Genomic DNA, 15648 nt, shown 5'->3' on the forward strand with positions numbered 1-15648 from the left:
ACTGTTGAGAATGTGCTGATGTTCAAAAAATAAATAAATCACAGAATTCTGCAGAATTGGTGGCAAATTTTTGTTCGACCTGCTTACGCCCCGCTGACGATTAGGGGTGGACCCCCTCTGGTGCTCCTCGGTTCTTTTTTAATGAAAATGTTTACGTTTTGTTGTTTAGAATTTTTTACTTCGTCGGAATGGTACGAAACAAGGTTTTGGCACTTGCTATGTAAAAAAAAAAAAAAAAAAAAAAATCATGGACATGATTTGAAAAGGTTAAATGGTCCTGAAAAAAAATAGTCACACTTGTTCTAATCATGGTAAAAAATGAGCGCATTGGAAATGAATGGGAGAGACGAATTTCATCTAGTGGATGCGTTTGGTACTGCAGCCAAACACAATCTGACTGAAAGCTTATTTTTAAGTTGAGATATCAACCTCAAATTTGTAACACAACTTTGTTCTTTGTAAAGCCAATAAATGGCTTTGCTTCTCTTGCAGTTTTAGAGTAAAACGTGATTTTGAAAATATATATTTCATATAAAAAAATCAAATAGTATTTTTTGTGCATTTTTCATAACAATACACGTAAAATTAGGATGGATATTTATTTTTCAGGTCTATGCTCAAAAAGTGAATAAATGGTTTATAAATACCGCGTAAATATAATTTAGTACCCTAAAATCCCCTAAAAATACAAAATATTAAATAAAAAACATTATCAAACTAAAATATAGTAAATTAATTTTATTGAATTTTGTCATTTTTGACCGACACACGAAGAGCACCGAAGAGTTCATTTTTCTTATAAAATCCATACATTTTCGTATCGTATAAATTCATAAGAAATCACCCCGTCATGAGATCGGGATGGCAGATTCTGGTAACAGGTCTCAGAGTAACCCATAAAACATCTGAAGTCCTGTTCTTTCCCAAAAGATTTTGCTCTGCAAGTGTGTCGTCTCCAATTAAAGCTAAATGAGCAAAAACAGGTAGTTACTTATAGATTGATTTGCCGAAAACATTGTTCTGTGCATCCAACTGCACAATTGTGGGCTGGGACTGTTTTTGAGAGGGTTCGGGAAAATTTCACTTGAAATTTGCTATTTCACTTGATGACACTAATAGAAGTTCAATAAGGTCATTAGTTTGTTAATAAGAAGTTACTGTACTGGTTAGACTACACACACGTGAATAGAGTGCTGCAGGGATGACATATTTCTGTGAGCCAAAACCCACAAATGAGTTTGCATTTTAACGCTTCCTGTTCCATCGTCCTCAAGATATTTTAATGTTTTATTCTTTGACGTAAAATAAATCTGTATGTAATATGTAATGTAAAAATATGTAATGTAATTTTTGAAGCTGTTACTTGTCTTGTAAAAGGCGGTTGTTAACAAGTGTTGTTGTGTGTTTCTTTATTGGTAGTTTTATTTATATCTTTGATTCTGTTCTGTATAGCACTTTGGTCAGCCTTGGTTGTTTTTAAATGTGCTTTATAAATAAATATTGTATTGTATTGTCATCGAACGTCAGAAACTCATCTACTTTCACAACCTCTTTGTGTTTATAATCGTGCTCTGACTCAAACATTCAGGGAAAATGTTTTTAAATAAAGACTGACTGTTGAAGTGTAATGATGGTGACATGGAAGTCATGTGACTGTGGTGTAGTTCATTTTCAGCTTTTGACTTCTGCCAATTGTGTTTGCGCTTGTTTTCATTAATGAAGATTATCATGATGAACAAAACTTGCGAGTATCACAAACTTTTGTTAGTCACAGAGCTTATATTTGGCAATAATCCAAAAGCCAATGGAGAGATCCTATTGAGTTTTTGTCGAGGGATCCAGGATGGTGCTAACTTACAAAAATATCTCATCTCTGCAGTGGATCCGTACGGCGAACTGTTGTGCGACTGCAGTTCTTCACTCAAGTGTCCCTGATTTACTCCCAAGCCATCAACAATTTACTGAATGCTACAAATGCTCCATGTCCAGGGTCACTGAAGAGAAAGAGGAAATGAAAAAGAAATATCAGAAGAAAGGAACAGCAATGAAGACATATATTTTTTTAAAGGGGTCATCGGATGCCCATTTTCCACAAGTTGGGATGATTCTTTAGGGTCTTCATGTAAAGTTTGTAACATCCTTTGGTTAAAATTCCTCAATGGTTGTGTAAAACAACACCCTTTTACCTCCTCAAAAACAGCTCTGTTCACAGCGACCCGTTTCGGTGCATGTCTCTTTAAATTATAATGAGCAACTCGTGAAGTGTAATGATGGTGACATGGAAGTCATGTGACTGTGGTGTAGTTCATTTTCAGCTTTTGACTTCTGTCAATTGTGTTTGCGCTTGTTTTCATTAATGAAGATTACCATGACGAACAAAACTTGCGAGTATCACAAACTTTTGTTAGTCACAGAGCTTGTATTCGGCAATAATCCAAAAGCCAATGGAGAGATCCTATTGAGTTTTTGTTGAGGGATCCAGGATGGTGGATTTTCCACAAGTTGGGATGATTCTTTAGGGTCTTCATGTAAAGTTTGTAACATACTTTGGTTAAAATTCCTCAATGGTTGTGTAAAACAACACCCTTTTACCTCCTCAAAAACAGCTCTGTTCACAGCGACCCGTTTCGGTGCATGTCTCTTTAAATGATAATGAGCAACTCATACACTCATGGCGTTTTAAAAACGCTGCGCTCCCATTGAAAACAATTGAAATTAAAGCTGCAAGCAGCATTTATCGGGGTTCAAGCAGTTAAGGTCTTTAAGCAAAAAAGCATCAAAAGTTATTAAGTTTTATTTAGCAAGCATGTAACCACTGACATAATAGATGGAAAAGACCATTTACAGCCAATACAGGCAATGTACCATAGGAAATATATGGTTTTAAAGCTTTTTAACAGTTATAACGCCACCTATGGTCCGATCTCCATAAAATTGTGCATGCTTGTTAATGATGTTATGTCACATATGCTCACCAATTTTTGTGAAGTTCTGAGTTTTCCTTTAGGATTTATAGGCTTTTGAGTGTATTTTGCCACGCCCCTTTTCTAAATGACCCTGTTACAGCCACCAAAATGCAAAAGTTGTTGTCAAAACTGGTTTGGTTCCGGTCGGGCGAAAACCAGGGACTATTTTGAAAAAGTAGGTTTTGGACAAAATTCGACATAGCAGAAAATTTTCTTTGAAAAATTGGAGATACACATTTTGTCCACAGGGATCACAGTGGTGTAAGACACTTGAGTCTAGGACAAACGGTCTAAGAGTTATGAGCGATCTTGTACTTTTGGTTGCTGTAGCGCCACCTATGGGCCAATCTGGGTCATACTCTGATAGGTTCTCCCCAAATTGAGGCCTACCATCTGGCCAGGTTTCAAGTCTCTAGGCCTTACGGTTTGGCCTGCACGATCAGTTTTACAAATCCTTACAATTACAATAGGGTTTCAGCATTTCATGCTTGAACCCCTAAAAATACGCCAGCCACGTGAAAAACCCCTTTAAACAGTATTTCTCAACGGGGGTAATCAGAGAACAGAGGTGTTCTTGTGGGTTGAGTTTACACCGAAGATTCTCGGCGAGAGGAGATGAAACTTGTACTTGCAGAAGAGAATGGTCTGCAACATTGTAACACTGGCTGGACGCATCAAAGGCGAACTTTCCAAAACTGTTGTCACAATCACACGGATTACATCAGAAATTGAACTGAACATCTGTTGACTGTCTCCGCTAGAAAAGACAGCGTCACTGATGAGAACGGGTTCTGTTTGCTTTAGACGTGAGTCGTCTGGTGTAGACAGGGTGTAAAACCTGAGTCTTTAATTCAGTGTTTGTTTCTGTTAGCTTTCACAATGACATCCAGACAGGATATCAATACTGACATCACTAAACAATCCCTTCATCTTTTTTTTTTCCTGGAATAATAAGAGAACTTCCTGTTTGCTTATTGACTACAGTTTGTGATAAGCTACCAAACAGTTTCAGTGTTTAGTCATAAATATTCACATGGCTTTTTTGCTCCCTGTGAAACTAATGATGTAATGATATTCCAACTGTCCAGTCAAATCAAATTTGCTATTTGGCATTCAGTGACATTCTTTTTTATAGTGGTATAATAATAATAATAATAATAATGACAAACAGAAAAATAATCAACATTAATATTCAGGGAAGACCAAAGTTTACATTTAATTTGATGCAGTGGTGAGGGATATAAGTAATGAATGTTGGCCGAAAAATATTGAGAACTGTGGTTTTAAAAGAAGGTTATTATAGTTGACTACTAAAACTAAAGCCATAAAAACAATAATTTGTGCAACTTTAAATAAAATAAATGTTAACTGAAATAAAATAAAATATTCCTCTAATTGCCAGAGCAACATTTCACATTTTTATTTAGTTTAACTTGATGTACTAAAATAACTAAAACTGAAATAAAACATATTTTAACTAATAAAAAAGAAAAAGAAAAAAAAAAGAAATAACAGAATTATAAATAAAAAAAAGTTTAAAATGGTAAATACAAAAATTAAAAACTAATTCAAAATATTATGAAAAACCTATAAAAGTATTTTAATAATACTAAAATAGCACTGTTTAAAAAGTAAATGTATTCAATATGGTCAAATTCATTCATTAATTTCTGAGTCTCCTCATTGAAACTTTAAATATTGAATTAATTCATATGAATTAATTAATTACATTTATATAGCGCTTTTCTGGGTACTCAAAGCACATTACATAATTTAAAGATATTTAAATGATAATCTATAAATTGTCTTGTCGCCATGTTCTAATTACCGTAATAATGAGATTCGTGTCCTCGTAGAACTCATAATTACGACTTGCAAACTCAGAATTTCCTGAGAACTTGTTGATATTGTTGCCTTATAGAAACACATAATTCCGAAGACGTGAACATCTTTGAATGGAATGTCACTTATGATAATTACAGCATGAACGCAGAATTAGCTAGTCTTTTCATCAATATAAAACCAAGTTTCCCATCATCCAAATGGCTGAAGGCCAGAACCAGTCTCATACCAGTCAAAGTAGCAGTGCCCTCCACATGTGCCGTCATGCTGTCCGTTATCCGCCGACTCCAGTTCTACGCCGAGATGGTAGTCGGGAGAGTTCCTCATGTTGCCCAGGTAGCGTAAGGTACCGGTGCTGATCCGTCCCGAGGGTAACATGATTCGGACCCTGTGCCCGATTTTCAGATCCAGGGGAGAGTGGGGAACAAACACTCGATGAGGTCCACCTCCACTCCTCCAAGACCTTACACTGAAGAACGGGTCAAAACATTTAACACTTACACAAATAGAACTCTTTAAATGCATCAGTGATTGTTATACAGGAATTCTTAATTCTGATTGGCCAATCACTGCATTCCAGAGTCAGTTTATTACACAGTTCTCTGGAACACTTGATTGTGACATTGACGGGGAAGAATATGTCAAGCTTAAAGGTGCATTGTGTAATATTTAGGAGGATCTGTTGACAGAAATGCAATATCATATACAGTACATAACTATGTTTTCAGTGGTGTATAAAGACCTTACATAATGAACCATTATGTTTTATTACCTTAGAATTTGTCATTTCTATCTACATACATTGCGGGTCCCCTTACATTAAAATAGCCATTTTGCGCCGCCATGTTTCTACAGTGGCCCTAAATGGACAAACACGTTACGTCACTATGTTGTTCTTCATGCAAAGAAGCTATCTAAAGTCAGCGAATAAAACACTGACACAATGATGAACAAATAACAATATTATTCGCAATAACATATTATTTTACTGAATAATTATTATTTTACTGAATAATTATTAACATAATTTCTTAATTTTTCTTTGTAAAGAAACCTAATTTCTTAACTGGCTACTCTCTACTGTCTCAGATGACGACATCACTTCCTGTCACCACCGTAACTTCTGTTGGCTACAATTCGCAACCTCACCACTAGATGCCACTAAAAATTACACAGTACACCTTTAAAACATTATAAACGAGACCTGATGTTAGACATGGCAGAAGTGGCTCTGGAGTCTGATGGGCCGGTAACACCATGACTAAGCAATCCCATGTCAGGTCCCTTCTGCTGGTGAATCTGTCTGAGACTGAGACCACCTATGGAAAGTTGGAAGAGATGGTCCAATTTTTTCCATTCATTTCCATTTTCCTTACACCGTGTGCTAACCAGACATGACCCAGTGACACAATAAAATGTGCCTTTTCCATGTTAATCAGAGTTTTTGTCCTTACCAGCCGGCTGAAATAACAACATTGTGCTTTATTTAATGTTAAAGGCATCTAATGTGATTTTGAATATCATTTTGTGTGACAGTTATAGCCATACTGACAGCAACAATGAATTATTCACTTCAGATGTTAAAGGGGACATATCATGAAAATCTGACTTACAGTGTTTAAGTGCTATAATCTTCTACCAACCCAGAAAACGTGAAAAGTGAAACCCAGTAACTTTGTTCTGGTGAGCCTTTCTCTGCAAGCATGTCAAAAAAATAAGCCGATCAGATTTCCCTCCCCTTCTGACGTATGAAGAGGATCTTATTATAATATTACCGGCCCTTAATCTGCACGTTTACACCCACCAGCCGACATTTGGTTTTGCAAGTGACAACAGTGACCAGTTTTAACGCAATGGCAAAAGATCCAGCAAAGCATGAAACTGTTCTGTCGTTGAGCAGTGACGAGCACTGAACACTATTGACCAAAACATGTCTCAGCTGTCTTATAAAGACCTCAGAGAACTGTGTCAACGTGTGTAAAAGTTAAACATGACGGTACATGCAAGTCGATGAGATCAATGTAACTCCACATCAACTACATAAATGTTTCCACTAACATTCAGAAACGTCTAAAAGTGAAACTCTTCCTGAGTCTCTCCGTAAGGCTGCACTCGCTACTGTTATCTCTGAGATTTTGGATGAGTGAGATTGGCCTGTTTTGTTATTGCCGGAGTAAAGGCTCCACCCTCTTCTGAATGGGGGCGGAGCAACAACTCATTTGCATTTAAAGGGACACGCTCAAAAACGGCACGTTTTTACTCACACCCAAAAAGGGGCAAATTTGACAAGCTATAATAAATGATCTGAGGGGAATTTTGAGCTGATATTTCACAGACACATTCTGGGGACACCATAGACTTATATTACATCTTGTGAAAAGGGGCATAATATGTAAACTTTATATTAAATTAAAGGAAACAAGAACCTTCAAGCTCACTCAATGTGAGCAAACAAGTTCGACAAAGATTGCTTCTGTCACTCGGTAAGTAATTTTATTAATGTTAAAGTGGTGTAATATTAATATGCTGTGCGCTTGCAGAGAGGGTCCGCCCACACGCTCTTCTGATTGGCGTCTGGTAGTCGTGTCACATGATCTGGGGTGGAGAGACTAAAATGCTTGTCACTGGAATCGTATATCCCATCGCGTCTGGTTAGGACACGGTGTAACACCAGGGCAGTTTTGACATCCAGTCCACCAAAGGAATATGAAACTCTTACTAGAACATTCATGTTCCTTCTCCTCAGAATCCAGTCCGTTCTCAAACCCAGACTCTACAAAGACCTCGTTTGTATCATCTGAATCGGTGTCTCTGTACAGCAATCCAGACCTCACCAGAATCTCAGCACTCAACTGAAAAGATCACATCACACAGTTGAAATGCAAGTTAAAAAGGTTCGGCTTCCGTCAGGCGCTTCATATACTGTAAATACAACCTTTTAGGGGTTCCCATCATGGCATTTTATGGATATAGTCCAAAATAATTGAGCTTTAATATTTTTATTTTATTTTGATACAATTAAATAGCTTGTTATTAACATACTTTATCACTAGAAAATTTGAAATAGCTCATAAAACATGAAGATATTTCTATAAACCATTTTGGCATAAAGGGTTCTTTAGAATTGAATCAAGAACCCTAGAGTTCCATATATAGAATCCCACTGAACCCCATTTTCCAAGAGTGATACAGAAACCTTGTCTGTTCACACACTGCAAAAAACAAACAAACAATTATAGGGGTAGTACCGCGGTATAAAATGTCTGAGATTTTGCAATATAGTGTATATCACGGTATGTAAATATATAGCTCTTTTGACACTTTAGAGTGATGAAATGCATGAACGAGAATATAAAGAGCGGGATGTGCTTGATGTTATAAAAGAGTTATAAGTGCAATCTGTCCTGAAAAGGACTTCGGTGTGGTGCTCATGCTGACTCTGCATGCCTCTCTCAGTCGATCGCGAATTTGGGACGTGCTCGATGTTAAAAAGTTTTACTAAGCAGTGAAAAAGAGCTCAATGCGGTGCACGCGCTGACTGACACATCGTAAACACGTGTGTAATGTATTGATGACAGGAGACCGCATGTGGTTGAACTGAACTGGCTTTTACTCGTGTCTGCCTATGATATAATGATATAGCGCCTCACAGCGCCTCACAGCGCCTCACAGCTCCGGTAATAGCGCCTCACAGCGTTCACTCCATTACATTACAACATGTATCATACATGACAAGAAAGCAGAGTCTCTCCGCATGTGATTGCTAATTCAGTTCTCTTTCACGTCTTATTGCGCTTGAATGGTCGAATACACACACAATTATGTCAAAATGCCCATTGTGTGGAGTATTCATGTAAACACAGCCAGTTATGGTTATGGCTCAAGTGAAAGTAAACAGTTGGGTGTAAACTGGATGTGTATCAGTATTAGGGCTGTCACTTTACGTTCGAAAATCGATTGCACAATCGATCGGACCAACCAACACAAGTTTCGAAAATGAAAATAGGGAATCGATTTTAACGGCCTTCTCTCGGAGCGCGTCCAGCTCGTCACGATACGCCCACAGCGAACGCGCGTCACACAGCAACTGCAGGCTCTGACACACACACATAATGTGTCTCTTTTTACTACAAAACTGTGAATTCTGCCAGTATTCAGACAGTCTCATGCATACAGATACAGATTCGGGCTAGAGTCGCCTACGTAGGCGAAATTGTTTGACATTTCTAATCGTAAACACAGCCATGTTGAAGCCTGCTGTAATGTTTTTCATTGATGTTATGGCAGTCCACTCTGCTTATTGTTTTTCGAGAATGTTGCACACCTGTTTGTCACTGTGCATGAAACTTCACGCCAATAAATCATCAGGAATGTTTATATACTGTCTATGGGAATATTGCTGACTTGTGCGTCTCAAGCGCCCTCTTTACGTTCGTCCTAATGCCTGTTAGTTGTCCGTGGATTTGCCTATATTTGATGTTGAAAATGGAAACGTCTTTAGACATGAAAAATCGATTTTACAATCGATTCAATGAACACTTATGTCTCAAAAATCGAACAGGATTTTTTCACAAAAGTGACAGCCCTAATCAGTATAATAGATCTGTGCATTCGGTCTTAAAGTGACAGCAGCCTAATAAACCTGCTGCTCTGTGTCATTAATATGAATCAATCAAAAGAGAAAATCACTCACTGCTCTGAATAACTTGTTTCGCTTTAATAAGAAACAAATTTAATTCATACAGTGATGACTATGCAATATTTTATTTTTACATTTGATTATTACATTTCTGTACTAACATGTTAAATAAACCCATACAGACGGTTGGTCTGGGAACGCCCCCGGGAACACCCCGTCACGTGATGTGAACAAACAAATTATGAATTGAAGTTCTACATCCTTCCTAATAAACACACAGAACCGGAAAGGAGGACAAAATGGCTTTTGAGCTTTCTTTTTTGAGATTACTGTGTGAGTAGATCCCTGTGTGATATAGTAGTGGGTGTTAAACTCGTATAGGCAGTGGTGGGCTAGTTTTGTCTACATCCCTTATGAAAAAGAACTATAGTAATCCTATTAGATTTCTATAGTAGTGTATAATACTTATGTGATGTTCTGTAATACCTCTATAGTACTTCTATAGTATGTCCCAAAATACTATAGTATTCCTATAGGATTACTATAATATTTGTCCCAAAATACTACAAGATTCCTATAGTTGTTTTTCATAAGGGATGTCTCATTCACATTAGCGTTATCAGCTGAAGGCTCATGACGCGAGCTGTGAACCTATGGAGTAGACTGCAGTCTGTGAGTAACTAGAGGACTTTAGGGATAACTGTCAGCACAGTCCCTCGGCAACTTCGTACTACTGATCACCGTTTTACAAAAGGATTAATAGTTTGGAGTGAAGCATACGTACAATTGGTAAGTGACAAGGTTTTATGGAGTTATAGTATGCAACATAATTTGATTGAGTTATAGGCTAATGTTACCGCTACAGCTGCCGCGATGTCTTGGAGATTCAACCAGATCACAAAATATGTCTGGAAACGACACCTCCGGCCATTTGGTTGGGTCATTGACACAGTTTTTAATTAAATAAGGGCAATCATAACCTATAGCAGTTAATTTTACAATGTACCGTTGCCGGTCGGCAGGCGTCAATGACTCGCAATACCACATTTTTGTCATTCAAATACACACGATGTTCACAGTGTTTTCCCCCACGCCAACTCCACCCTCGCCACGCCCCCAACTATGACTAGATGTACCTGAAAAACCTAATTTGTTTAATTCATATTTTTTGTTATATTGTATTTGTCATATTGTTTGTAATTTGCTTCTTTTTTATTATTTTTAATAATAAAAATTAAATTAAATAACACAAATAACTATATTGCAGTATATCATTATAAAATAAAATTTCTCATATCGTGAAATAAGACTTTGGTCATATTGCCAAACAATCCCAAAAAGTTTTCCTTATAGTGTTTTTGTCTTGTTTTCCTGAAATTTGAAACATTATTAAATCAAGATTTGCTTGAGAAGCAAAATGACTTTAGACATTAAGGGCCAGATTTACTAACAGCTTACTGTACTATCAGCACAAACTCTCTTTTGCCGTTAAAAAACTTCTGTCAGGATTTATTAAAGACACAGTGAAAACATTTCGCTGAAAAGGTCGGGACACAGTTATTTTTGTGGCTGACCTTATTGCATGTATATTGCTCACACTTCATTTGAGGTGTTTTTAAATACTATGTAGTTACGTCAAAAATAAGTACAGTGCTCGGTTAGGGCCATGTCTGCTGGTATGGTAGGGTTAAGCGTGAGTTAATGGGTAAGGAAAGGTTAACAGAGTAATTAAAGATGCAATTATAGAAAATAATTACAGATGTAATTACATGTGGGTCGTTTTTAAATATAAGTACAATGTAAAACCATGCATGTACACAATAAGTGGATTGTATCAAATTATTCATTTAAATGTTACATTTAAAGACACCTAATATAACGTGGGACCTGTGCATTTGTAGAAGTTTGCCTCTTAGACACAACATTTATAGGAGGAGAGTATTTACTGCAACCTTTGAGCATTGCTAGTTCTAGTTGCCAACCCCATCAATTACCTAATGAAGCAGTTATACTCATTATCAAAAAAAGTGTGCATACAACATTTTGCATTTAAACGAAGGGCCAGGCGATCAAAGCAGCAATCAGGTGTCACAGGTGGTTCGTTATATGATGGATTTGTGAGTTAGATTCATTTGTGAAATATTATTAGACACACATACCTGGTCTCTCAGATCACATTGTCTCCTTCGCAGCTCCACAAACCGCATCTCCCATGATGCTCTCTGATTTGCAATCTCTATCTTCAGCTCCTGGATCTCCCCTTCAGCCTTTAACAGTCTCTTGAGCAGGCGTTCACTCTGAACACAGTTTTCTGCTCTGGCCTTCTTCTCAGAGGCTGTATTTACATCTGTCCCTGCGAGATGCTTGACACCTTGGACAACTACAGATTTATGAAAGGCTTAATATTTTGACAAATGCAAATCAGACTCTTAATAGGATAGTTCACCTAAAAAAATGGGGGAACATTTTTTTTTTCCTCACTTGTATGAAACCTCTATGGTTTCCTTGTGGAACACAAAAATCTGTATTTCTTTTTTTTTATTTTTTATGCCTCAATATACAATGAATGTCAGTGTTGTTTTGGATGGACAAAAACAGTCTTCACAATATAATGTTCCACAGAAGAAAGAAAGGCCATAGAGGTTTTGTAAGAGATGAGTTCTGCAATGTGATTTTTCATACAAAACTAGCCTGCCATCTATTGGACAGGTATGCACATAACATGTGTCTTGCATTTACAGATATCTTATCCACATGTTATGATGTATTGGTAGAGTTAAAACATTTACCTTACAATTGTAAAACAATCAGTAGATTTTGCATATAAAAAATTGATCAAGACTGCTCTATCCTTGATGTTTGGATTTACCTGTGGTCAGTTTATGGTCAGTATCAGCTGCATGTTCCGTCCATGGGGCAGATTTTAGAGCACAATATGGGCTGACCTACAGTACAAACAAATAACATTTGATTCAATTTACCAGTAATAACTGGAATAAGCTCAAATTATACAATGTATTTACATTAACATTAAAGAGGACCTATAATGCCTTTTTCCATGTTTTCTTTAGTGTGTAATGTTGCTGTTTGAGCATGAAAAAGCTCTACAAAGTTCCTCCAGCGGATATATTTTATTTTCTCTTATATATATCTCCAATATTTTTTAGTTATTCTCACTGTTTCTGAAACACTTCAATTGTAGTCTTGAGTTTTCTTCTGGGAACAAACACGTCACAATATTCCTCATTTAAATAATTCAAATGCAGAATAAAGGGGCGGGGCCTGGTTGAGTAAAGCCGCGTTTCCACCGAAATTACCCGGAACAATTTGTCCCAGGAACTTTTTTCCCAGGAACTTTTTTTGCCCCAGACCGGTTGCTTTCTGCGTTTACACCGCGGTCTAAAGTACCGGGAAGGTACTGCGCGCAACTGCTCCTCCCAGTCTGCGACGGACAGTAATCAGTTTTGAGCGCCACATTTATAATAAGTATGGAGGAGTTTCAAACTGTGCTGCAGTTATGTATTGGTTTACTAACGAGGTAATTAACAAAACAAAAATAGACGAGCACTGATACTAAAGCGTGTTCAGAAAGCTCGTATGCGTATAAAATTAGACAACGTATGTTATCAGTTATTGTGAGATGCCTGGGACGAACGCGCAAAAATGTCCTCTTTCGCAAATACGCTTAAAAAAAGCCTGAAGCCCGTCTATCAATCATAAATAGTGAATAGTCTTGTAAATAGTTGTTTGTTACTAACCTCAAAGCGCTATTTCAATCTGTTTGGAGTGCCTTGCAATAGATGACAATGTGTAAACATAATGACTTAATAATAAAAGCTGTGGCAGAAAAGAGACGAGCACTGATAAAGCGTGTTCAGTAGCTCGTAATGCTAACGTTAGATATAACATTTGTATGTTATCAGCTTTGCGGACATTGACCGCGAGATGGCTGGGACGAACGCGCAGAAAGTTTCCTCTTCCACAAATACCCTTAATAAAGCCTGAAACTCGTCGCCAGTCCACCAGTTTTTTTTATTAAATTCCATACTTGCAGACAGACAACTCTTACTGCATGAAGCCACGACACGAACCGCAATATATTTTTTAAAAAGGGAGGTTAAAAATAAATAAATGCTGCGTGGTGTCATCCAACCAAAATGCGGCGTGAACACAACCAATCAGCTTGTGCAGCGCACAAGTCCCACCCCTGAAAGTTCCTGAACTTTGAAAAAGTACTACCTCATGAGCAGGGACTATCGGAGGGGGAAATATTTACCCGGAACTTCATTTAGACCCTGGTTCCTGCGGTGTAAACACATCGAGTACCAGCCCAAAGTTCCTAGTTCCTGGGGAAAGTTCCTGCGGTGGAAACGCGGCTTAAGTTAGTGTGTTGAAACTGGCGGTTATGGTAAGTGGCGGGACATTTCCCAAACACACTCGGACCACTCGACCAATCACAACACACTGATCCAGCCGACCAATCAGAGCACAGTGTGCTTTTCAGAAGGAGGGGCTTCATAGATACAGGAACTAAACAGAGCGTTACTGAGAGACTGGGAAGAGAGGATCTGCAACAATGGAGAATATGAGGAAAATAATCAACATTCAAGCAGGAAAACCTGTTCTAATAGAGCCCAGAAACAACATCAAGACTTTGAAGAAGGGCATAATAGGTCTTCTTTAACTGAAGAGAACACAATCACCCAGAAAAATCTCCATGTGCACAACAGGCCCTTGAGAGTCCAGGCGACTGCTGACCACACACACGTAGCCATTTTATGGAGATTTCACATAGTGCCTGCAATACACACATGGAATTAATTCAAGCATAATTCTGTATATTACGTCCTTAAATTCTGACTCAGGTTTTAAGACTCATGAACGGCAACCGTTTAATGACTGCCAACCGCTGTGACTTTGAGTGAAAGAGGAATCTATTCTGCTATTTACTTCTGTAAAAACATTGAAGGAGGTAAATACCTTGATACAACAGTTGAATGATTCAGTGTCTGAATAAAGATTCCTGTTGAACTTCAGTGGATATAAAAGTGTGTGTTGGTTTGTTTCTCTTCAGTTGGTCATCCGATGGCATGTTCACAGACCAAGACTTCAGCAGACGCATCGAGCCTAGAGACATAATCCTGTGTAATCTGATTAGTGGCAGGGTTACGTGCTCCTCTTGCGTCCCATCATACTAATTTTGGTTCCTGATCCTATTTTTCCCAAGTCCATATATCTGTGTATTGCAGTGGTAATGATCAGGGAGCGAAACCCTCAGATTCCTCTAAAACAAGCCCCAATCTAACAAGATGCTTCTGCTTGACTGAAATAAACTTTAAAATCCTGAAATATCCAGTGCCATGGAGGGCAAAACATCCATAGAACTGCAGCACAGGCCTGTATATATTTCATCTGTTTCAAAACATGAATATTTAGATCACCCCTTAAAAAAAAAAAAAAAAAAAAAAATGCAAGTCTTGGACACTATCACTGGTGATTCAATCACTATAAACAGCAGGCAATTCTAAAATGCAAACGTACTATAGTGATGTTAAAAGATTAGTTTAAGTGAAAGTGAAAGTGAAAGTGAAAGTGAAAGTGACACGTGACGGCCAAGTATGGTAACCCATACTTGGAATTTGACCTCTGCATTTAACCCATCCAAGGTAATGCACACACATTAGGAGCAGAGTAGTGAGTAGTTAACACACACACACTGCAAACGTGGATGCACACACCCAGAGCAGCGGGCAGCCTTTGTGTGGCGCCCGGGGAGCGATTAGGGGTTAGGTGCCTTGCTCAAGGGCACCTCAGTCATTTCCCACCGGTTCTGGAATTGAACCAGCAACCTTCGGGTTACCAGTTCAACTCACTAACCACTAGGCCATGACTTTACAGGTGTTATCAATGTCACATAAACACTATGAAGCAAACTGATGCTTATATGGCATTCACAGTCTGGGGGAAAACCATGGATTAATGAGTTGTTTATCATTTATGTAGTTACAACAAGATGATTATTTGAAAATGTATTAGAATTTAGTAATAAAACAGATTCTAAAGCTGTGTAACGTTTTTGTTGTTCAAAATGAACAACATTTAACTACTGAATCAATACATTATCAATCCTTCTGTCATCAATGTTTTTGTCTTACACTGATTCACTATGGCAAGCCTATTTGTGAAGATCTTTTCATTATG

General features: G+C 37.7%; 1 protein-coding gene across 1 annotated transcript; it reads right to left on the minus strand.

The window, feature by feature from the left end:
* Window positions 1–718: 718 nt before the first annotated feature.
* On the minus strand, window positions 719–14549 carry LOC309484194 (uncharacterized protein). Its single transcript, XM_082150470.1, has 8 exons — window positions 14428–14549; window positions 14151–14245; window positions 12317–12392; window positions 11607–11827; window positions 7528–7660; window positions 6013–6127; window positions 5038–5277; window positions 719–1994 (listed from the first exon to the last, which is right to left on the minus strand). Exons 2-8 carry the CDS (start codon window positions 14220–14222, stop codon window positions 1937–1939), a joined length of 915 nt encoding a protein of 304 aa, XP_082006596.1. The 5' UTR covers window positions 14223–14245; window positions 14428–14549; the 3' UTR covers window positions 719–1936.
* Window positions 14550–15648: the final 1099 nt, after the last annotated feature.

The sequence above is a fragment of the Leuciscus leuciscus genome (assembly GCF_965113295.1).
Source record: "Leuciscus leuciscus genome assembly, chromosome: 20".
Classification (NCBI taxonomy): Eukaryota; Metazoa; Chordata; class Actinopteri; order Cypriniformes; family Leuciscidae; genus Leuciscus; species Leuciscus leuciscus.